Source organism: Urtica dioica, chromosome 8 (assembly GCF_054948205.1).
Source record: "Urtica dioica subsp. dioica isolate 48M chromosome 8, U.dioica_male_clone48M_v1_H2, whole genome shotgun sequence".
Taxonomy (NCBI): Eukaryota; Viridiplantae; Streptophyta; class Magnoliopsida; order Rosales; family Urticaceae; genus Urtica; species Urtica dioica.
The window spans coordinates 21,398,598-21,424,435 of NC_142763.1; the positions used below are offsets into that span (position 1 = coordinate 21,398,598).

At 34.5% G+C, this 25,838-nt stretch overlaps 1 protein-coding gene and 1 long non-coding RNA gene across 2 annotated transcripts; one reads left to right on the top strand and one right to left on the bottom strand.

The window, feature by feature from the left end:
• Window positions 1-612: 612 nt before the first annotated feature.
• LOC149388518 (uncharacterized) lies at window positions 613-20,874 on the top strand. The gene is made up of 5 exons (XM_089622456.1): window positions 613-685; window positions 1,289-1,368; window positions 20,405-20,523; window positions 20,606-20,682; window positions 20,802-20,874. The coding sequence occupies exons 1-5, from the start codon at window positions 613-615 to the stop codon at window positions 20,825-20,827; spliced, it is 375 nt and encodes a 124-aa protein (XP_089478582.1). The 3' UTR covers window positions 20,828-20,874.
• A 1,503-nt stretch (window positions 20,875-22,377) lies between these two features.
• LOC149388519 (uncharacterized) lies at window positions 22,378-23,737 on the bottom strand. The gene is made up of 3 exons (XR_016300606.1): window positions 23,657-23,737; window positions 23,465-23,564; window positions 22,378-22,525 (listed from the first exon to the last, which is right to left on the bottom strand). It is a non-coding gene; the product is annotated as an uncharacterized LOC149388519 (long non-coding RNA).
• Between the last annotated feature and the right edge of the window lie 2,101 nt (window positions 23,738-25,838).

Here is a 25,838-nt window from a genome sequence, read left to right on the forward strand (position 1 = left end):
TCAGAGATGACAGAAGAGTGAGTGAGTGTGTGTACTATAAGAACATGAAAGTAACGTTAGCAATTGAAAATTGTTGAAATTAATACAAAACAGAATAGATATGTATATATGTCCACACTGCAACTGCTTTCATAGGGTAGATTTTTTTTTCTTCTTTTTTCTCAGCTGAAATATGATATATCAGCGTCCCTATCGACAAATATTATTGAATATTCTGGCACAAAAGAGAGAGGGTTTTTTAAGGTCCACCAATTTAGGGTATGTCTCTTATCAAATTGGAAAGCAAGTGGTTTGGTTGGAGTTTTGTCTTGTGAGGATGGCCAATCAGAGAGACAGAGCTTAGAAGTGGATTAATTGCGAAGAGCGACACTGCTTAGGCTCAGTAGTTATGGATGACTCTATTCAATGAAAGTTTGTAGTTATATATATATATATATATATATATATATATATATATATATATATATATATAAACTTCTCTTCACTTGTAACGAGTGGTGACTGAAATTAAAAAAGTTGACAAACGTGACCTATTTTCTAGGTCAAAATCGCCATACGATGTGATTATATATTTAAATTCATCTTGTTTACTATATATCAACTCCAGTAGTTATGGATGTCTTGTACCCGACGGTTATGCCGAGCACCCGAGGAACAACCACCAACTACATATGTTCTGGGAGCGGTTATTTTATAACTATCAAAACGTCTATAAATAAAAGAGAAGCTCACCGAAAAAGGACACTTCATTTTTTTTCACGTACAAAATCTTACCTAATTACTTAGAATTATCGAGACTGCGTTCTCGATACCAAGTTGTACTAATTTTACTTGTCAACAATAACATAATTAAACATGAATTCAAAAGTCTTGAAGAAACAAATAGGAAATTAAGTCTCAACAAATAAAACAGTGAATTTAAAAGGATCTCGGCTTAGGCGGTCGCGCGAGGGGTCTTCTCGGTCTTGCGGCCACTCTTGGACTCCTAGTAAAAACAGAAAATAACGGTAAGATTTAAAAACAATAATCAATTGAGGGATTATAATTTCAAGATTCAACTTTTCTGCAAGAGAAAATGTAAGAAATTTTCCATGGTCAGATTAGGCAAAATTGAAAGAGGTAATTGGTGGATCTTAAAAGCATATTGGATTTGTAATGCTCTCCTTGAAGTGTCTAGCCTCGACGAAAGCGTTATATGATTATATTTCTACACCACGTGAACGTGAAGATGTGTTACAAGAAAATAAAAATTATAATTAATTTGATGTTATTATAATTATTCTTTTAGGTGTGAGAAACCATCTCGTCTACGAGGCAACTCAGCATTTGATGGAGAAGCTTGCTGTTGATGCCTTCGAAATAGCCATAGTTTGTTTGTGGTTTAATTTGTTAATTTTTTTTAAAAAATTATTATTACTATTTTGTGGTTGTTTGTGCGAATTTTTAACGATTTCTGATTGAAGCATTACTAAAACAAAAATGAAAAACGCTTGGGTTATTTATTTATTTATTTTGTTTTTTTTTTTTTTGGGTTTTTAGACATCAAATTGTGGCTTTCACTCTGTTTATTATGATATACCTAATTCCTTCTATTTTCAATTTTCTTACGCAAAAAAAAAAAAAAAAGTCAAGATATACCCTTTGGCTTTTTAGCATTAGGCAAAGTGTTTGAAAAAAGAAGAAACAGTTGTTTTTTTTTTTTAGTAAGAAAATCGAAAATTTAAAGGAATAAATATCTTATCTTAAGTAAATATAAACAGGGAAAATATATATAACGGACTCAATTCCAAATAAGTGAAGCGTTTCATTTTTTCTTCTCCACTCTTTGATTTTTCCAAGACCAAGGGAACAAATAAGGTGCTACTGATACATTACTTAAGTCATATGGTACTCAATAAATGAAACATTTTCAAAATCACTTACCCTGGTCCAACGATAACGCCGAGCAACGTCCCGAACGCTTTTGTCGTCAAACTCAGCCGCGACCTTCACGTACTGCTCGATGGTGGGTTGAGTACCATACCTAGAACACACAGAGAAAATCAACACATGAAACTATGAAGCTAAATGATACTGATAATGATAATAAGAATGTATATATAACAAATGACATACTTCAGCATCTCTCTCTCCAGCTGGATCTGCTCTTCAGCAGACCACTGGACCACCTCATCGCCGCTCGTCAACAGCCCCGTACACTACTACAAATTAACATATTAGATGCGGAAGGGTATTAGGTGCGACATGTCGCACCTAAGCACATATTAGGTGCGACATGTCGCACCAGATAATCTTCCAAGCGACTAAAAATTTCGCTGATGATTAGTGCTATCCGGTGCGACTTTGTCGCACCCGATATGATAATGTCGCACCTGATACTATTGGGTGCGACAGTTGTCGCACCTAATACAATTAGATGCGACAAGTGTCGCACCTAATGGGTTTAAAAATTTAAAACGGTCAGAAATTCCCACCGAATATTTTTGGTTCTGGAATTTCACATTGGGTGCGACACTGATGACTATTAGGTGCGACAGTGTCGCACCTAATAGTTTTAGGGTATTTTAAATACCCGAGCGTCTTCTTCCTCGCCCAAACCACCTCTCTCTCTCTCTAACTCTCTCTCTCTCTCTCCGACGCTCGTTCTTCTTCCTCCGCCGTGACCTCCCCCGCCGCCGTGACCTCTTCGTCGTCCTCCTCCAAGGTACGTCTCTCTCTCTCTCTCTCTCTCTCTCTCTCTCTCTATCTATCTCTCTATCTCTCTCTTATTCTCTGTGTCTCCGACTTGCATGTCGTCCCCCGCGCCGCCCGTGACCACCTCGGCTCAGTCCGGTCATCCCCCGCCGCCCGTGACCTCCCCGCCGCCCGTGCGCCTCTCTGCCGCTGTGACCTCACCCGCACCGTGACGTACGTCTCTCTCTCTCTCTCTCTCTCTCTCTCTCTCTCTTATTTCTGTCTTTCTCCGACCTGCAGGTCGTCCCCCGTCGCCCGTGACCACCTCGGCTCAGCCCGGTCGTCCCCCGCCGTCCGTGACCATCCCTCGACTCAGCCCGGTCCTCCCCCCGTACCCGCTGCCACCCTAACAGCCCTCGGCCCGCCCTCGGCCCACCCGCTGCCGCCCAAATAGCCCTCGGCCCTCTCTTGGCTCAGCCCCGGCCTCGCGTTTAGCTCGTCGCCTCGTCGTCGTCTCGGAAAAGGTTAGATTAGAAATGGATTGAAATTATGTGTTTGAAATGGATTGAAATTAATTAGTAAGTTATATGAAAATAGTAATATGTTAGATTAGAAATGGATTGAAATTATGTGTTTGATGTGGATAAATGTTTAGTTAATTAGTAATTTTGAAATGGATTGAAATTAATTAGTAATATATATGAAAATAGTAATATGTTTAGTTAATTAATTAATTAATATTGAAATTGAATTTGAAATGGATATATGTTTAAATTAGAATATTGAGTTAAATGGTTGAAATTAAAATGAATAAATGTTGAAATTGGAATGTTGAGTTAAATTGTTATATGTTGAAATTAGAAAGTTGAATTGGAATATTGAAATGGATATTCGTGTGTTAATTAGTTAATTAGTATCATATGTAGTTAGATTAATTACTAATATATTTTAAAATGATTAGTAATAGGATAGACCTGGTTGGTTATATTAATATGCAATATATATGTGATTCATATTTTTTCGTTGAAAAATTACAGCGAAGAGAAGATGGGAGTATAGGCTCGGCTTTAGCGATATGGTCAGAAAAACACCATGACGCTAAGGGATCGTGGACGACGGACTTCGCGAAGACGCAATACGTAAGTTAATTTTTTTATTTACTATATTTAATTACTTTATTTCTTCTTATCTGATAAGTTTTTTGTGGTTTTATTTTGAAGGATCAAATCACCGCCCAGACGATAGATATTATGCGGCAAGCGGCGGAGCAAAACGCTGTGATCTCCCAAGAAGATGCGGAGATGTACGCGATGCGCGATGTTTTGGGAGTACGCAGAGACTGTGAAGTCGGTTTAGGGCCTTCGATCCCAAGGTCATCGTTGGGTGTTGTCCAAACGCTAGATAGAGGCTCGTCAAGTTCGTCATCTCAGACCAATCCATTGGTTGCCAAGATGCGAGCTCAGATGGATGCCCAACAAGCCGAGCTGCAAGTGATGCGGCAACAGATCGCCTTCCTCGGCCAGCAGCACAACCAGCCTCCCACGACTCCTCAACCTCCGCCTGCATCGCAACCAGGTGGGACGGATCATCAAATTCCAGGTTCCACGCCGGGTTCTACGCCTGGTTCTATGGATTACTTGCGAGACCGTCATTACGGAAGCGGCGGAATAAGCGGCAGCGCGTCAGGCAGCGGTGGACGAGGACGCGGAAGCGGTTCTCGAAGTTCTGGCAACTTATTCGGTAGAGGAAATTCTACTATCGATAAGTTTTATAGGAAAAAAAATTAGGAATTCATTTTTTTCGCTTTTTTTTTTGTAAGAATTTGTATTTTTAATTAAGAATTCTATTTTCAGAATATTATTTCTAATACATTTAGAATTTTGTTAATTAATTTTTATTTAATTTTAAATGAATTTTAATTTACTTTTTTAATTTTGAATTTTTTTTTAATTTAAAAAACATATTCGGTGCGACATTGTCGCACCAAATATCATGGCGGGAACGTCATTAGGTGCGACACTGTCGCACCTGATATGAATTTACCCGCCAATTTTATAAAATTTGGCAGGAAAATAACTTGGGCATTAGGTGCGGTAAGTCGCACCTGTAAATGTCGCACCTAAAGGGGTACTTATTAGGTGCGACATGTCGCACCCAATACCTTCTGCGACGGGTTATCCGGTGCGACGCTGTCGCACCCAATGTCGCACCTAATAAACTTTTAGGTGCGACATTTTAAGCATTGGGTGCGACATTCGTCGCACCGGATAACGTATTTTGTCATAGTGGTAACTGAATCGATTTGGAGCCATTTCGAACATTCTTTTCCACCACGATAGCCCATCGCCAAAGTGTATAGAGAGTAAGAGAGAAAGAGAGTTTCTTTTGACAACGCAATAGAAGTAGTGTGAAGAGAGTGTTTCTTCGACAATTTAAATAGAATGTATGTGGGTGTGTGAGAGAGATTTTTTTTACCGAGGGGTGATAATAAAGAGAGAAAATTACTCTACTAACATATTTATGTGAGTCTACATATGTGAGTCTAACATATTTTTATAAGTACCCTTATAAAAATTACCTACCCCTTCGTTGGTGTATATATGTGAGTCTCTACTAACATATTTATTATGATGGACGGACACGTGTGAGCTTTCACCAACCCTAGCTAGCTTATGTAGCCTATTCCTCACAGTCTGAAGCACAGCAGCGAGATGGATGGACGCAAACCTCTTTGCTCTCATTTTATGTCATTATTTATTTATATATATATATATATTGTTGAGAAATAATAAAACTGATGTCCCCATGTAATAATTACCAACCCTAGCTAGCTTATGTAGCCTATTCCTCACAGTCTCATCACATATAATATATATAATTACATTACATACACACACTCGCACGCAAGCGATCGATGTTAAGTTGAGGTTTGCCATATGCCATGCCTCTTGGCTGTCGCTCCATCACCTCCAAGTCCAAACCACCGCACCTTAACCCTATAAAACCGACTTCTCACATTATTGTATTCGCATATCGCATGTTCAGCTTGCTTTTCAAAATTAATACATACGGGAGGCCTTAATTAATATACTAATAAAATAATTATAAATGAGGGATGCAAAAAACAAAAGAGCAAGTGTTTGTGCGAGAGATTAGTGGTCCTAATGATTCGTAGGTATAGGTGAATAAAGGCAGGGACAGAGGAGGATTTCCAAGTGGCGGTTTCTAACATTTCTTTAAAAAAAAAAAAAAAAAAAATTGTTCATCCGAGGAAATTTTATGATTTCTTTCATATTTTTATTCCTGAAAAAAATATTTTATTCCGTTAGATATATGTTCACGAAAATAGTTTTCCTCCAACTATTGAGATTTACAGCAAGGTATTAAAGTAAAGTCTACCTACCTATTTTCCCTAAAAAAAAAAGTCTACCTACCTATTTTAATATAATTTAATGGAGAAGCATGCGTTTTTTATTTTATTTTTTGGGAGCAAGAAAACGTTAACCATGGTGAAGTATTAGACAGAGAACACAAGTACACAACAGTCAACACTCTCTGTTTGGTGTTTGTCAAACAGTTGCTATACTCTCAAATTCAATGGTCCCCAAAAAACAAACAAAATCCAATAGTTTCTCACTCATCTCATCTCTATCTCAGATTCTGAAATTCTCAAAAACCCAACTCACACTGAGAATAAAATACTTCTACACTCAAGTGTCAAAATACAAATGATGGCTACACAAATAAAAGTATCTAGATGATTTTATATCCGGGTTTATTTTACTCTTTAAATCACATATTTTCATAATCTATTAGTTTCTTTAGCAAAATCTAAACTATGCGTACTCATCACTTACAAGACTTACAAGTTACAAAAGAAAAAAAGTGCGCAAGTACTTCACTACTTTACCGGTCAATAAAAACTAATATAAATATAAAAAAGGAAGAAAAAAAAAACTATAGTTATATATGAAGACATAATTTCTCCTCATTTTCGGAGCTGCACTACATTCATGGCTTCTTAAAGAGAAGCAAACGACCAACAAAACTATAGTTTTCATTTTAAAGTCCATGTTGTTATCTAACTAAAACATTGAAAAGCCATTTCTCTCACTTATTTATATTATGTTTGGTGTATATCTGCCAGCCTCGATCAGCCATAGCTAATGAGATAACCATAAAATGAGTTAAGATATATATGCCTTTGTAGATATTAATTAATATTGTCTGTATTTTCATTCAATGAGACATTTATTTCCCATATTGATGAAGTGATAAGGTTTCACCATAATACAACAATTCATAGCATATAACGGGAAGAGAAACAAATAGAAAAGGGTTTGCAATGTAATACACTGTATTTATAAGCATGTTCAATGTTAACACATATTCATTGTTATATCATTGGTCAATTCATTTCACTATCAAATAGTCAAAAGTGATGACAACATTTTAGTTTCTTAATATTAACTAATATGCATTAAAGCTTAGTGGAAAATAACAAACTACATCACTATTCATTTATAGAGTGCAAATTGGCATATAAATATATTTTGATGTAGACCGTAGAGTGCTGTTTGGAACAGTCAGTCATAAATAACAAAATTAAATTTACGGATTAAAGAGAATGCGGCGACCACATAACGGCCACAATTACGGTGGGAGAAAATGACGAAAAAACATGAAGAATTTTTTTTAATAATTTATACGAGGAGGCACAGCCAAGACGTGGCGGAGGAAATTCCTGCCAAAGGGACGAGCGACGAAAGATGCGATGGAAGGAGATACGAGTCGTGTCGGATCTCATATTAGATCATGTGGACGCATTTATTGTAACATTAGTACCATCTGAAAAATAAACTAATATTCTAAAAAATTATATCGAGATTTTTTTTCCAGTATCCTGCGGAAAGTAGGACGGAATTGATATCATCATTCGTTCCCATTTCGTAATGTTGTAGTGTTTTTTTTAAGTTGTTTATGATTTTTGCTTATATAAAATACATTAAAATTGAATTAATTAGTAACAAACTAAAAGAAAATAAAAGTATGAACTCCTAGAATCGTAAAATATGGTACAAGAAATTTTCGATTCCGTGGAAAATGGTTTGGGAATTCATTGGTACCGTTTTTTATGATTTCGGGGGTTCCATTTTCCGCAAACTATGAGATGGATAAAGGGATCCTATTTCCTCGGTTCCATATATATGGCCAACTTTATGTATGATCAAGTGGGCCGGTAGAAGGAAGGTGGCTAATTAGCCGATTAATAATTTACCACCACGATCAAATAAAGTTTAGCTGATTATATATATAACCATGATTGGCGGTTAAACATAACGGTGCAGTTAAACTTAACCGATCATACTTTGGCTAAACCGACGCGCTATTAATAAGGGCTAGCGGTGTGAATATCCTATTTTTTCGTCAAAGACTTGGACAGTGTGTTTATTTGTTATTTTACTTCAACTTCGATAATAAATGTTTAGTACATATACCAACGGTATGTGTATGATTTTTTTTTTCATAAATGTAAATTTTTTTAGGGAATTTTTTTTTTCATTTTTGAAACTTAAGTCAAATCTATAATTTTGTATTTCGTTGGAGGACCAAACGTTTTTATGTCAAAGGCTTGGTGGGTGTTGTATCTATAATTTTATATTTTTATTAATGTAGTTTTTTATTTTATTTTTGTCATTTCAAGGATGTGTTGTTAAAACTTGAATCAAATTTCGAATCTATACTTTTGTTTTCCGTTGGATGACCAAATATTCCCTCGCGCATTTTTGTGACATTAGTTACAAGGATTAAGTATTTCAATAAAATAAACAGTGGATGAGAGAAAAAAAAGGGTCAAATGTGTGCAAAGGTAATAAAAATCTCTCACTATTTTCGTATACAATGCTCAAACACGAATATAAAGACGGTTAACTGTGAAAAAATCGTGGTACCTAGAATAGCCTAGTGGTAATTCCACACCACCTCCCGTGTGGTGGTCGTCGGTTCAATCTCCTCTGCAGCAAAGCTGCCTTAAAAAAAAAAAAAAAAAAAAAAAAAAAAAACTGTGAAAAAATCAATTGAGAGACGGGAAAAAGAAGAATCCGAACATTGATTTAACCTATAGGTCGGACTGTAGCGACATTGTCGACAATGACTCTATAGAATATAAAAAATCATTGATGGTAAAGTGATCGAGATTCAATAATAACATTAAAAGGAAAAAAAATCACGGCTTAAGATTTTGCCAAATTTTTTAAACATAAAATGAATCTTCCTAAAATATTTCAAAATTATATACCGACAAAGATTTCATAAAATATAGCACCAAATAATCACATAATTTATTTAGATTTTTGACATTCTTTGATTGCCACGCATGATCAAATAATGTCAAAGACCTGTGAATTAACAAACTTTTTAATATGATTTTTTTTTTTTTTTACAATTTGTTATATGATTTTTTTTGGTTCGCGGGGACTATGTCGTCGCTGATTCCTTGATATCATCAATAAATACATACGCATTTATTCTGCCTTAATTCCATGATTTGTTGTAATGATCACTATAGGATAAATAAATAAATCAGTTGCTGTTCCCAGGACAAGTCTCTGTAAAAATATTTTTATGAGTTAACATCCACCATATGCTAAACACTAAGTTAAAATAATAATTCATTTAAAAATGCCAAATTTTTTAAACATAAAATGAATCTTCCTAAAATATTTCAAAATTATATACCGACAAAGATTTCATAAAATATAGCACCAAATAATCACACAATTTATTTAGATTTTTGACATTCTTTGATTGCCACGCATGATCAAATAATGTCACAGACCTGTGAATTAACAAACTTTTTAATATGATTTTTTTTTTTTTTTACAATTTGTTATATGATTTTTTTTGGTTCGCAGGGACTATGTCGTTGCTGATTCCTTGATATCATCAATAAATACATACGCATTTATTCTGCCTTATTTCCATGATTTGTTGTAATGATCACTATAGGATAAATAAATAAATCAGTTGCTGTTCCCAGGACAAGTCTCTGTAAAAATATTTTTATGAGTTAACATCCACCATATGCTAAACACTAAGTTAAAATAATAATTCATTTAAAAAATAAATCGTTATTAGTCTCATCTCATGAATCATTTTTCATTTTATCAATTTTCATTTTCTAAATAATTAATCAATAATTGCGATGACTTGCGTGTTGAAGAACAATAAATATAGGGGTTGGTGCACGTGCATTGCATTACATTTTCATTTACGTATCCCTTTAAAAAAAATTTGCTTTGCAGTCAAACATTCATGAGACCTAATAACGTGAACGAAGCAAATATAAAGGTATACGAATATTTGCGTGGAAGAAACTATGGAAGAAATTATATTAATATATAACTTGTCAACAAACTCAACCACCGCATTACATTCACACAGTGGTCCAAAATGGCATTTTCAACTTTGATTTTGAGTACACTTCTGATTGAATACTCTCTTTTTTTTATCAACCCGTATGTGTGTGAATCAATGAGACAAGCTGTGACGAGGGATTCTCTTTTGTGTTGTCATCTCTTGGCAACGTGAGTGTTGTCATTGTAACATTAATTATTAACCTTATCTCTTTCTGAAAAAAAAAAAAAAAAACTTATCTCTTGCAGCCTTTTTTTTTTTTTTACCTCAATGCTTTTATCTTCTGCCAACCGAATTTTTTTACATTTCATTCATGTTTCAAGACACATGAATGTGAACTAAAATAAATATCCACTTTCTATTCAAAAAGCCATGTTTAGGCATGAAACATTATATATAATACGACACCAATATATATATATATATATATATATATATATATATATATATATATATATATGTGTGTGTGTGTGTGTGTGTATATATTGAGCTAAAATAAAATTTCAGGAAAGGCAGATGTGTCTAAATTTATTTCATAAGGGTAAATTAAAATAATTATTTTATCATATGCTTAATTATTTCAACTCATTTAATTGTTCACTTGATTAAAAAATATGATTATAAGTATATACTTGTAATGTGTAAACATATAAGATATATGTATGTCTATGGAATTTATGTATGGTATTATATATGTATTTGTGTTATTATAAACCAAACCATTAAAAAAAAGGGAGAAATTGTCAAAATAGTCAACGTTATGTTTATTTTGTACAATAGTCGATAAACCACATAAACTCACTTGAAGAGATAATAATACCTTTCATTTAAATTGAAGAGTTACCGAATATAAATTAGTTAATAAAAATAAATAAATAAATGAAAAATATTACAATAAATAACTCTTTCATTAATATATTAAGAAATTCTCTAAAGATATTACGAGGTCTTCACCGACGATCTTCACCGTCGGTCCCAACTTGCGTAATTTTCTGCCGATCTTCACCGCTGATCTGTCTCGAACCGCCAATTCTCCGACGGGAGACACAGAGTCGCCGATTCTCCTACAAATAAATCGAAATTAATACGAATAAACATAAATAAACTGAATTAACATGAATTAATTACGAAATAAACTGAATTCATGCATTAACACGAATCAACACAAATTTTCTTACATATATCGGCGGCATGATGGTCGTCTCGCTACTGGTGCCGCAGATTTGTGTCAGTGCGTCCGGAGACCGTGCGAGTCTTAGCCCGCAGATCTTTGGCTCAAAATCAATGAAGGCAAAATGTCGTTCGTCGATTCGAATCCTTTGATCCATATAGTTTACGTCTTCACCGTTTGAATCCTTTATGGCAATCAGAACAGCCAACTTTGAGATTCTCCGAGAGCTCTCCGACGGAATTTTTCGCCGCCGCGATATAGGCTCCTCTCCTAGAAGATGAAGCCGAACAAAGGCTACGAATCGGTGGCGATCCGTGCCATCGCGGAGGAGCTCGGATCAGTCGCATAAATCTCGGATTGAATTCAAAATGAAACAAGCAGGAATTAATTGTACATGTATGTATAATATGCTCAGTTGGGAGATTTGTTAATCCTTTTTTTTCACCCAAATTTAATGTACTTAACAAGGTGGGAGATCTTTTGGTGGAGGAAAAACAGATTGATCTTTACCTTTCTAATTTTCCACAAATGCTGTTTTCAAACCCCAAAATTTAGTTGGAGAATCTTAATTGACCCCAAAATTAAAAAAAAAATGAAATTAAAAGAAAAAAAAAAAGGTTAAGGTGAGAGAAGCGAGTACGTGACTCGTTTATTTTCGAACCACAAAATCAAGCAGAGAGATCAGGCGGAACCAGATACTTTTGCAGCGTTTCTGATTTATTTTATCTATGTATTTTTGGAATGGAATAATAAATTTATGAAGAAAAATCTAATGCACTTTGGTATATATTGTATCCTTTTTCTTTTTCTAATTATTGTAGTCCTCTTAAAGTGCATAAAAGTAGCATATATATATGCATACATATATACATCAACATGATCGCACTTATAATAATAGAATTTATAGTGACGTTCGAGCAGACATATGATTGTTTTTGTTATATATACTATATATGCGTGAGTGATGTAACCTACGTCCCTTTATTAAAGAAAGAAATATTAATAGAATAATAATAAATTTTAACCATGTTTTGAATTTTTAGTTTGCAATATATATAAATTTCTCTTTGATTTTGATTTTCCTGATTAAATTATTGGGGCTACTAAGACCTTTGACATATCTTTTAGCCTATTACACAAGTCGCTCAAATGTGCAATAGACATCTAAATCTTCTCCACAATCATGTCGACTATTATTTTCCATAATTAAAATGAGACATTTCATGTATTATCGACTATTGTCTTATTTAATAAAAAAAATTAGATAACTTATTTAATAACTTTTATTTTTGGAAAGCTACGGTTATTTTATGATTGTGTTTTTTTTTTCAGCCCACCCAGCTACATCAGACTCAATCAGCTTTTTTTATTATGTCACTACTTCAGACACATAATTCACATGGCATATGGGAAAGCCCTTGGAATGTTGTTAAGGACAATAGTACATTTTGAAAAGAAAACACCCGATAGCATGGCATGGAAGGTTTATTTATTACAGCATAAAGCTGTTAAAATAAAAGTTACCTAAAGAGATAAAACATATAATATTAGTTTTTGTTGTTTCACTTTCACCCGTGAAAGGATCTGTACTGGTTTGATCTTGTGGCCTAATTCTAGATCCTTGTAAGGATTAATATCAAACACATAATTCACCCCGTGAAAGGATCATAAACACATAATATATTATGATCGTGTTTTTTTTTTCAGCCCACCCAGCTACATCAGACTCAATCAGCTTTTTTTTATTATGTCACTACTTCAGACACATAATTCACATGGCATATGGGAAAGCCCTTGGAATGTTGTTAAGGACTATAGTACATTTTGAAAAGAAAACACCCGATAGCATGGCATGGAAGGTTTATTTATTACAGCAGAAAGCTGTTAAAATAAAAGTTAGCTAAAGAGATAAAACATATAATATTAGTTTTTGTTGTTTCACTTTCACCCGTGAAAGGATCTGTACTGGTTTGATTTTGTGGCCTAATTCTAGATCCTTGTAAGGATTAATATCAAACACATAATTCACCCCGTGAAAGGATCATAAACACATACAACACTAGAGTAACAACAAGAGCTACACATATTACTTATTTAGACAATTACGTTAAAATTTTAGTCTAATTATCTAATAACTTAAAAAATAGTCTTAATTAAAACAAGATGTGTACGCCATTTTATTTATGCATGAACTAGACTATGATTTTCCTATTTTTATAAAGCATAATTTTAATTGAGCGTAAAAGTTATTTGACTATCTTTAAATAATATTAGGGTATGGAAAAATTGTATTCAATTTAGTGAAGTAAATACTCAAAATTTGAGATCTCACATGCAAATATATGATCGTGTAATGATTGATTGCTATATTGACGCAAAACCATGAAGAAACTTGGATTTGTCACGAAAGCAGATATATTTAAAGAGAATATTCTAGCTGTTATTAGCTTACAATATCTTTTAACACTTTTATTCATTTTCACTATTTTTAGTGGGGTTGTCTTTAAACACCAAAATATTTATTATTTTTCTAATAGTCAGATTTGGTTTAACATTTTAACTAAATTTGATATATCTAATTATATTTTAGATTGTCTAGATTAAGCAACTATCTTTAACAATATATATGAAAAAAAGATATATTCGGAAGTTGTATAATTACCTCTCTCTCGGATACCATTTAGATATTTCTAAAAAAAATAAAATGATACCATTTATATTTATTTCAAATGATTCTTTTCTAATTATTGAGAGGCGACTAAAGGAGGAGCTGGGTGGTGCAAAAGAAAAAAAAAATGCACTGACTTCATCCATGTGATCGACTGAATTAGCGTCTTCAATTGAACCAATAAGCACAATATTATTTCACGTCCTACTTGAACAACTACCACCAAATTCAGGAGTATATATATCCGTACCACCAAGTGCCAATTTGGGTGGAGTTACATAAGCAATATTGCCAACCTTTTCATTCAAGGACAAAAAGCATATGTTGGTGATGTTCGATGTCCAGTTGTGGAACTAGAGACTTTATGGACGTAAAGATCAACATAATTCAAGTGACTGAACATGTTATAAAACCAAAAACGCGTTTATTAAAAGGAACTCTTGTGTGCTTATTATACTTTCATCGCCATGTTTCATTAGTGAAGGCTAAATCGTAACTGTTTTACGTGTCTGTAATAACTAAGAATCTTAATTAACTTTTTTTTTTAATTAAGATTTACCAAATGATACTTGACATATGAACCTTTTTTTTTCCTAGGAGCTATATCAAATAATTATTGCTATTGGCTTTGCTAAAAGAGACGTCACTCAAAACGTCCTTATTTTTGACATCATAAAATTAAAGGATAAACAAAAAAATGGGACTATCAGTTTCAAATAGTGGAAAGAACTTTGAACAACAAACAAAAGAAAGAAGAAAAAAAAGTTGCGGAAAGGACTAATAGCTCGCAATACATGCAAATGCAAGTGTACATATATATATTTTTTTCATTATTACACAAGCGAGCGTACTATCTATTCCTTAAGGCATATTCTGCTACCCAAGATGTTCGAACTTGGAGAGATTTTAGAAATATACGCCCCTAATAAGAAATATATACTCGTCCGATTACAGCACATAAAATGAAGGGGCGTGAATGAAAACAAGTCAACTATGAAACTTTTATATCAATTTATTAATATTTTATAAAATAACTTAAAATAGTGGTTTATCGCAGAAATCAAGGAATAATCTCAATACTTACAGTTATAGTGGCGATATAGTAATTAAATATATTATATATAAATATAATAATTTTGGAGCCCATATCCAAGTATCCAACACAAGACAACGGAATTATAATCATATATTTCTGCCCAAAAAAAAACCAACAATAACTCCAACACAAAGACAAACATGATTTGACACCACCAGGACGTGCTTGTACAATCTATTGCAGATACCTAACTAGCTCGGTCACAGTGAGAGATTTATTTGACTGGGCTCAGCTTGCAAGATTTCTACAACTGTTGAAGAAAAAACAAAAACAAAAATGCTTGCAAGATTCGTTGCAGCCTATGAGCAGCTGATAGCTAGCTAGTTTCGTACCAGGCTTTATTAGAGATAAAGAAAAGCTTTCTACCATAGTTATTTCTTCCGGACATTTTTAGTAGAAACGTGTCGATATATAATAGGGGCTAAGCTTATAGCCATGCAAAATAAATAAAAAATAGCCATGCAGCTTAAAGAACGTTGCAAAGAACTTTCATTATACTTCCCGTACGATACGACCCTACAAAACCATGCGCATCTCGGAAATTATGTTATATATGGAAATATGCGATCAAAATTAACGAGCGTGTGTTTAAGGGGTCCATAAAATTTTATCCAACATTTCGTATTGGTAAATAAGAATTTATGCTATTTGGTCACATAGCTATAATTTGTAGGATTATGTTGCTGTGACCATAAATAGTCAATTTATTGTGATAATTTTATGGTAGTAAAAAACTTGCAGTAAAAATAGAGTACTGTTTTAGAGACTTTAAGTCTTAATTGACTAATTCCTAGTAAGTCTACGACTATATTATCAATATCTATATGCGCTATATATGTGTACATTGTTTTATATTGTTAATTTATTTATTTCAGAAAGTCTATTCTAAGTAATTCAATATAGACCGTCCCTTAAAATTATAGCTCAGTTATCTTGATATTAAAGATATATAGGCAAAACTCAAACGTAATTAGATAATTATTATATATATTTCTTAATAATTAGATAATCAGATTAAAATGTCAACGTAAGTGGTATAAATGAGTCATAAATCTAGCTTTTCGTTTATTAATTTTTTTTATGTCTGTATATTTATTATTTAAAATTTAATTTTTCTATCTATTCTGAATTATTTTTCTTGAAATCAAAGTAATTCTATTAATTAATTATAACGAACCTTTGAATAAAATAAACTATTACAATAAATCTTGCATATTAACAACCAAAATTTGTGTGATACCTAGTTTGATCTATTGGTAAATTTCACACCACCTTTAAAATATGGGTTATGGATTCAATCCCTACCGACAGCAAATTCTCTTTAACAAAAACATACAAATTTTTTATATCATAATATATGTCAAATGTTTTAATGTTGTATTGTTGATTTACAACATTGATGTTACAACTTGAGGATATAATGGTTTCGAATTAAAAAAAATTATATATTAACCTCAAATACCCTTACTTATTCTAAAGAATAATGACCCCATAATTTATTTTAAAAATAATTACAACTTATAACTTCAATAATAAATTTTTAATCGATCTTTTTTACTGGATATATAATAATAATAGATATTATCCCCAAGGGCTTAACTTGTGTGGCAAGACCTTCTGCCTGTGAAGTGACCTCTGCGAGAGGACAATGGTTCAATCCTAAAAAACGTATTATTGACGTTTGAATATTAGATTTTGTAATTTGTGCTTAAATGTTTAATGTAATTGATGATATGATGTATGATATAAAAATTGAATTATATTAAAAAAAAAAGTAATTATTAATAATCTACGATGTTACAAATTTATATTTAACCTCCCTGGAAAAAGTTCCTAACTTCATCTCATTTGAGAAAGACAAAACTTGACTTCACACGTGTGTTACACACGTGATCCAATATTCTTACACACTGATAGTACCTCTACATGAAGAAGAGATTATTCGTATTTTGTGAAATCAAGACGTTCTTCATTTTGAATAATGACATCGAGATATTTATAAATATTTTTTGATAACATTTCATTTTAATTTTATATAATACGTAGTAATTATCATCGACCACTTTTATCGTCGCTATACAATTAGCGACGAAGAAATCGTCGCTAAATGTTTTCGAATTTTGGCGAATTTTAAAGAGGGAAAAATCCCTCCCATTAAATTACAACGAAATGATTTAGCGACGATATTATCGTCGCTAAAACTCTATGATTCGTCGCTAAATGCCTGGTTATTTAAGTGCATTTAGCGACGAAATTTAATCATTGCTAAATGTCTTTAAATACCAGATCGCGAATCAGTTTCCCCATTTCGTTTTTCCTGACCTAAATCGAGTTTTTCTCTCAGTTTCGCCTCTCCCGCCGTTCGTCCGCCGTGTGCCCTCCTCCGCCGTGTGCCGCCGACGCCGTCGAAGCCGAAGTCGTCCTCTCTGGTAAGTCTCTCTCTCTCCTCAGTTCTCTCTCTCCTCACAGCTCTCTCCTTACCTCTCTCTCTCCCATTGCAGCTCCTCCGCCGCGCTCCGCCACTACTCCGCCGCTCCGTCGCCGACGCCGTAGCCGCTTCCCCGCCGACGCCGTCCTTGACCGCTTCCCCTTCTCTCTAGCCGCGCGCTCTCCCTCTGGCCGTGGATCAGTAAGTTTTTTTTAAAAAAAACTTTATATATATAATATATATATATATATATATATATATATATTAGTTAGTTATAGAATTAATATATTAGTTATAAATTTATTTTAATTAGTTATATTTACATAATTTATATTTTTAGAATTATATATTTGTTATAAATTTTATAAATTATAAATGAATTAATTAGTTATAAATGAATTATATATTTGTTATAAATTTTATAAATATTGAAAATAGTTTAATTAGTTATATTTACATAATTTATATCTTTAGAATTATATATTTGTTATAAATTTTATAAATTATAAATGAATTAATTAGTTATAAATGAATTACATATTTGTTATAAATTTTATAAATATTGAAATTAGTTTTGTTTACACAAATATTTAAATTAGTTATAAATTTTAATATTAGTTATAAATATTTATATTTGGTAAAATTATGTAAAAACATGTAAAAACAATTAGTTAGTTTATGTAAATTAAATGGAATTGTATTTAATTGTTGTTAGAAATGATTAAAAATGTGATGGATTATGAATTTTAATAATCGAACCACTGAGGTTGGATTTATTGTTAGTTTTAGGATGTTTCTATGCAGGTTTTAAAGTTAAAGGCTTGATGTCGGGTTGTTAAGTTTATAGGGGAGGTTCTGCCGAAATTTCGGTAGGATCGTGAAATTATAAAAAAATCTGAAAACTACTAAATTTTGAAATGTTCAATCTATAGGTAAAATGAGTTATCCAAATAGGAATTGGATAATCGAGGACCAACGTTTGAGCATTGAGTTTGCGGCTGGCATGACAGAGTTCATGGCAATGGCCCGACAACACGTAAATTTCGAAGGACGAGTTAAGTGTCCATGCAAGAGGTGTAACAACGTGTTGATGCAAAAAATTCCTGATATAGAGAATCATCTCTTTATCAGAGGATTTAAGAGGAATTACACGAGGTGGAACTTTCACGGGGAGGAAGAAGATGACGTAATGCAGTATCAGACGAATTACAGAGGAGGAGGCGGGATGTTTGATGCTGTACACGATATCTTAGATCACAACGACGTAGACGGTGACGATGACAATATTGACCCGATTGCAGAATACCAGAGTGGACAGTTCGATGACCTTTTCAACGACCTGAACACAGAATTATGGCCGGGTTGTACGGAGTATTCGTCACTCTCCTTTGTTGTCACGTTGATGCATTTGAAAACGATGAACAAGTGGACGAATAAGTCGTTTAATCAGCTACTGAAAGTACTGAAAAAGTCTCATCCGATCGGCAACACGATTCCAGAGTCACACTACGAAGCAAAGGCGAAATTGCGTCGATTTGGTATGGGTTACGAGTCGATTCACGTCTGCAAACACGATTGCGCGTTGTTTTGGAAGGACAACGCCAATCTAGACGAGTGTCCAGTTTGTAATGAGAGCCGGTGGCTGAAGAAAGACGGTGGAAAAAAGTAGCGCATAAAGTGTTGCTCTACTTTCCACTGAAAGATCGACTTAAGCGACTGTACGCGAGTCGGCACACAGCTCTAGAGATGCAGTGGCACGAGAATGAACGCATTAAAGAGGATGGTGTACTGCGACATCCTGCAGACGGAGCAATGTGGAAGGAGATCGACCGAAAATATCCCACGTTTGCGGCAGAACCGAGGAACGTCCGGCTTGGACTTGCCGCCGATGGTTTCAACCCATTTGGTGACATGAGTTTATCGTACATTATGTGGCCGGTTGTCTTGACTGCGTACAATTTACCGCCGTGGTTGTGCATGAAAACATCGTACTTGATGTTAACATTGCTTATACCAGATCGTAGTGCGCCGGGAAAAGACATGGACGTTTTCTTACAACCGCTGATTGATGAGCTGAAGGAATTGTGGGAAACCGGTGTTGTGTTGAGAGATGGTTCGACCGGTGAGCTATTCAGGTTGTTTTCCGTACTTCTATGGACGGTGAATGATTTTCCAGCGAGAAGCAGTTTGTCGAGATGGAGTGGTTAAGGGTACCTTGCTTGTCCGACGTGTAACAACGACACACCATTTTTCAAGGCTCGAAAAAGTCGTCGCTAATTACCTGTTTCAAAATGACAAAAAAATTCCTGTCACGACATTTAGGGACGACATTATCGTCTCTAATATCGTCGGTAAATATTTAGCGACGAATAAATCGTCGCTAAATATATTTAGGCACGGACATTTAGCGACGATAATAATTGTCGCTAAAATCGTCGCTAAATACATTTAGCGACGATTCGCGGGTTATTACCGACGAAAAAAATCGTCGGTAAATGTTGTAATTGTTGTAGTGTTAAAATAAATACATTTTTAAAGGATTAAAATGTAGTGTTGTTTTAAATAAAGACTAAAATGTAAAATGAGAAAATTGAGAGTAATTTAGTTTTTAAACTCATAAAATCTTTCAAACTATATTCTAAATTTATATATGAAAATTACATATTAAAATTATATTACAAACTATATATGAAGAAGAACAAAAAAAAAGTGAACCACTGGAAGGAACATTTTCGTACCATTTTCACTTATTTTCGCTGGTCAACGGAAGAAATAATTCCTACCACGCTTTATCAGTGGAAGAAAAATTCCATTCCTTAAAATCGACCGGAAGGAATGGAATTCCACCCTATTTCCATTCCAAATGCACAGGTTTAAGCGGGACAGTATATTTAAGATTTTTTAAAAAATAATTGATAAGTGATGTCTTATATAAAAATAAATAAATAATAGGTAAAGACAGTGGCGAGGATAGTTGAAGGGGAAGCTGGGAAAGTGATATGCAATGAAGCAGCGAGGCTTAAACCTGCGTGCGTGATCATGGGCACCCGAGGCAGAACCTTAATCCAAAGGTTCATATTATTTAATTTATTAAACTATATATAATACTTTAGATAAATAAGTAATTAATATACTGTTTTGATTTTGTTACAGTGTACTACAGGGAAGCGTGAGCGAATATGTTTTCCACAACTGCAAATCAGCTCCTGTAGTTATTGTTCCTGGGAAAGGTAATTTTTTACTTCTCCTATTCTCAATTATGTATTTATTATTTGTATCACAACATAATTCATGGATTTTCATTTTGAGAGTTTTAATTCATTTTGTTTTGGTTGATGCTGAATTGCAGAAGCTGGTGATGAGTCTTTAGTCTAGTCGGAGCTCTGCTTTGTTTGTAATGAAGTCTATGTATTTTTTTTATATTTGTAGTAAGCTCCTAGTTTTTTTTTTGTGTTTTTTTTAATCTACGTTTTTTTTTAAATTTTATGGCTCCTAGTTGTGTTGTAGTAATAGTGTTATATTCAGCGTCCAGATTTATGACCATTTTTCTCCTTAAAATTTCCATCCTTACCTATGCCTAGCCAAGGTAGTTTGAGTTCGAAACAAATTATAGCATTTGAATCTAAACCACATGTGACAAAGAAAAAAAATTGAGCATAGAGAAAAAATAATTGAAGATCCGAATGAAAACAAATACAAAATCAGACCTATACTTTGACATCAAGTGGAGATGTATTTACTATCAAAATCAGACTTATATGGGATCCCGATCAATACATGAGATATACGAAATAACTATATTATAAAAAAATGGTACATAAATTTTGTCACATGCAATCCGGATAGTGGGATGAAGCTTGGATCGCCGGTCAGTCTCATTTAGTACCATTTAGTGTTTTTTTTTCAATTTATGATTTTTCTGCTTAGGTAATTTACTTTATTTGAATAATTAGTAAAAAAAAATTAAAAATAAAATATAGTACTACGCGACGCGTGAATTATTTCTAACAATGAGCAAATGAATTATCTGACATAGTACTACGCGTAGCGTTATTATAATCATAGTACATATTTTCTAGATTAATTATTAGGTCTCAGAGATGACAGAAGAGTGAGTGAGTGTGTGTACTATAAGAACATGAAAGTAACGTTAGCAATTGAAAATTGTTGAAATTAATACAAAACAGAATAGATATGTATATATGTCCACACTGCAACTGCTTTCATAGGGTAGATTTTTTTTTCTTCTTTTTTCTCAGCTGAAATATGATATATCAGCGTCCCTATCGACAAATATTATTGAATATTCTGGCACAAAAGAGAGAGGGTTTTTTAAGGTCCACCAATTTAGGGTATGTCTCTTATCAAATTGGAAAGCAAGTGGTTTGGTTGGAGTTTTGTCTTGTGAGGATGGCCAATCAGAGAGACAGAGCTTAGAAGTGGATTAATTGCGAAGAGCGACACTGCTTAGGCTCAGTAGTTATGGATGACTCTATTCAATGAAAGTTTGTAGTTATATATATATATATATATATATATATATATATATATATATATATAAACTTCTCTTCACTTGTAACGAGTGGTGACTGAAATTAAAAAAGTTGACAAACGTGACCTATTTTCTAGGTCAAAATCGCCATACGATGTGATTATATATTTAAATTCATCTTGTTTACTATATATCAACTCCAGTAGTTATGGATGTCTTGTACCCGACGGTTATGCCGAGCACCCGAGGAACAACCACCAACTACATATGTTCTGGGAGCGGTTATTTTATAACTATCAAAACGTCTATAAATAAAAGAGAAGCTCACCGAAAAAGGACACTTCATTTTTTTTCACGTACAAAATCTTACCTAATTACTTAGAATTATCGAGACTGCGTTCTCGATACCAAGTTGTACTAATTTTACTTGTCAACAATAACATAATTAAACATGAATTCAAAAGTCTTGAAGAAACAAATAGGAAATTAAGTCTCAACAAATAAAACAGTGAATTTAAAAGGATCTCGGCTTAGGCGGTCGCGCGAGGGGTCTTCTCGGTCTTGCGGCCACTCTTGGACTCCTAGTAAAAACAGAAAATAACGGTAAGATTTAAAAACAATAATCAATTGAGGGATTATAATTTCAAGATTCAACTTTTCTGCAAGAGAAAATGTAAGAAATTTTCCATGGTCAGATTAGGCAAAATTGAAAGAGGTAATTGGTGGATCTTAAAAGCATATTGGATTTGTAATGCTCTCCTTGAAGTGTCTAGCCTCGACGAAAGCGTTATATGATTATATTTCTACACCACGTGAACGTGAAGATGTGTTACAAGAAAATAAAAATTATAATTAATTTGATGTTATTATAATTATTCTTTTAGGTGTGAGAAACCATCTCGTCTACGAGGCAACTCAGCATTTGATGGAGAAGCTTGCTGTTGATGCCTTCGAAATAGCCATAGTTTGTTTGTGGTTTAATTTGTTAATTTTTTTTAAAAAATTATTATTACTATTTTGTGGTTGTTTGTGCGAATTTTTAACGATTTCTGATTGAAGCATTACTAAAACAAAAATGAAAAACGCTTGGGTTATTTATTTATTTATTTTGTTTTTTTTTTTTTTTGGGTTTTTAGACATCAAATTGTGGCTTTCACTCTGTTTATTATGATATACCTAATTCCTTCTATTTTCAATTTTCTTACGCAAAAAAAAAAAAAAAAGTCAAGATATACCCTTTGGCTTTTTAGCATTAGGCAAAGTGTTTGAAAAAAGAAGAAACAGTTGTTTTTTTTTTTTAGTAAGAAAATCGAAAATTTAAAGGAATAAATATCTTATCTTAAGTAAATATAAACAGGGAAAATATATATAACGGACTCAATTCCAAATAAGTGAAGCGTTTCATTTTTTCTTCTCCACTCTTTGATTTTTCCAAGACCAAGGGAACAAATAAGGTGCTACTGATACATTACTTAAGTCATATGGTACTCAATAAATGAAACATTTTCAAAATCACTTACCCTGGTCCAACGATAACGCCGAGCAACGTCCCGAACGCTTTTGTCGTCAAACTCAGCCGCGACCTTCACGTACTGCTCGATGGTGGGTTGAGTACCATACCTAGAACACACAGAGAAAATCAACACATGAAACTATGAAGCTAAATGATACTGATAATGATAATAAGAATGTATATATAACAAATGACATACTTCAGCATCTCTCTCTCCAGCTGGATCTGCTCTTCAGCAGACCACTGGACCACCTCATCGCCGCTCGTCAACAGCCCCGTACACTACTACAAATTAACATATTAGATGCGGAAGGGTATTAGGTGCGACATGTCGCACCTAAGCACATATTAGGTGCGACATGTCGCACCAGATAATCTTCCAAGCGACTAAAAATTTCGCTGATGATTAGTGCTATCCGGTGCGACTTTGTCGCACCCGATATGATAATGTCGCACCTGATACTATTGGGTGCGACAGTTGTCGCACCTAATACAATTAGATGCGACAAGTGTCGCACCTAATGGGTTTAAAAATTTAAAACGGTCAGAAATTCCCACCGAATATTTTTGGTTCTGGAATTTCACATTGGGTGCGACACTGATGACTATTAGGTGCGACAGTGTCGCACCTAATAGTTTTAGGGTATTTTAAATACCCGAGCGTCTTCTTCCTTGCCCAAACCACCTCTCTCTCTCTCTAACTCTCTCTCTCTCTCTCCGACGCTCGTTCTTCTTCCTCCGCCGTGACCTCCCCCGCCGCCGTGACCTCTTCGTCGTCCTCCTCCAAGGTACGTCTCTCTCTCTCTCTCTCTCTCTCTCTCTCTCTCTCTCTATCTATCTCTCTATCTCTCTCTTATTCTCTGTGTCTCCGACTTGCATGTCGTCCCCCGCGCCGCCCGTGACCACCTCGGCTCAGTCCGGTCATCCCCCGCCGCCCGTGACCTCCCCGCCGCCCGTGCGCCTCTCTGCCGCTGTGACCTCACCCGCACCGTGACGTACGTCTCTCTCTCTCTCTCTCTCTCTCTCTCTCTCTCTCTCTTATTTCTGTCTTTCTCCGACCTGCAGGTCGTCCCCCGTCGCCCGTGACCACCTCGGCTCAGCCCGGTCGTCCCCCGCCGTCCGTGACCATCCCTCGACTCAGCCCGGTCCTCCCCCCGTACCCGCTGCCACCCTAACAGCCCTCGGCCCGCCCTCGGCCCACCCGCTGCCGCCCAAATAGCCCTCGGCCCTCTCTTGGCTCAGCCCCGGCCTCGCGTTTAGCTCGTCGCCTCGTCGTCGTCTCGGAAAAGGTTAGATTAGAAATGGATTGAAATTATGTGTTTGAAATGGATTGAAATTAATTAGTAAGTTATATGAAAATAGTAATATGTTAGATTAGAAATGGATTGAAATTATGTGTTTGATGTGGATAAATGTTTAGTTAATTAGTAATTTTGAAATGGATTGAAATTAATTAGTAATATATATGAAAATAGTAATATGTTTAGTTAATTAATTAATTAATATTGAAATTGAATTTGAAATGGATATATGTTTAAATTAGAATATTGAGTTAAATGGTTGAAATTAAAATGAATAAATGTTGAAATTGGAATGTTGAGTTAAATTGTTATATGTTGAAATTAGAAAGTTGAATTGGAATATTGAAATGGATATTCGTGTGTTAATTAGTTAATTAGTATCATATGTAGTTAGATTAATTACTAATATATTTTAAAATGATTAGTAATAGGATAGACCTGGTTGGTTATATTAATATGCAATATATATGTGATTCATATTTTTTCGTTGAAAAATTACAGCGAAGAGAAGATGGGAGTATAGGCTCGGCTTTAGCGATATGGTCAGAAAAACACCATGACGCTAAGGGATCGTGGACGACGGACTTCGCGAAGACGCAATACGTAAGTTAATTTTTTTATTTACTATATTTAATTACTTTATTTCTTCTTATCTGATAAGTTTTTTGTGGTTTTATTTTGAAGGATCAAATCACCGCCCAGACGATAGATATTATGCGGCAAGCGGCGGAGCAAAACGCTGTGATCTCCCAAGAAGATGCGGAGATGTACGCGATGCGCGATGTTTTGGGAGTACGCAGAGACTGTGAAGTCGGTTTAGGGCCTTCGATCCCAAGGTCATCGTTGGGTGTTGTCCAAACGCTAGATAGAGGCTCGTCAAGTTCGTCATCTCAGACCAATCCATTGGTTGCCAAGATGCGAGCTCAGATGGATGCCCAACAAGCCGAGCTGCAAGTGATGCGGCAACAGATCGCCTTCCTCGGCCAGCAGCACAACCAGCCTCCCACGACTCCTCAACCTCCGCCTGCATCGCAACCAGGTGGGACGGATCATCAAATTCCAGGTTCCACGCCGGGTTCT

What these genes read in the sequence shown, in the direction of transcription:
- LOC149388518 (XM_089622456.1), top strand. Translation starts at nt 613, where the DNA reads ATGGATGTCTTGTACCCGACGGTTATGCCGAGCACCCGAGGAACAACC. An exon ending in CTACATATGTTCTGGGAGCG is followed by an intron (nt 686 to 1,288) that starts GTTATTTTATAA and finishes TTATTCTTTTAG; the next exon opens with GTGTGAGAAACCATCTCGTC. An exon ending in GGCAGAACCTTAATCCAAAG is followed by an intron (nt 20,524 to 20,605) that starts GTTCATATTATT and finishes ATTTTGTTACAG; the next exon opens with TGTACTACAGGGAAGCGTGA.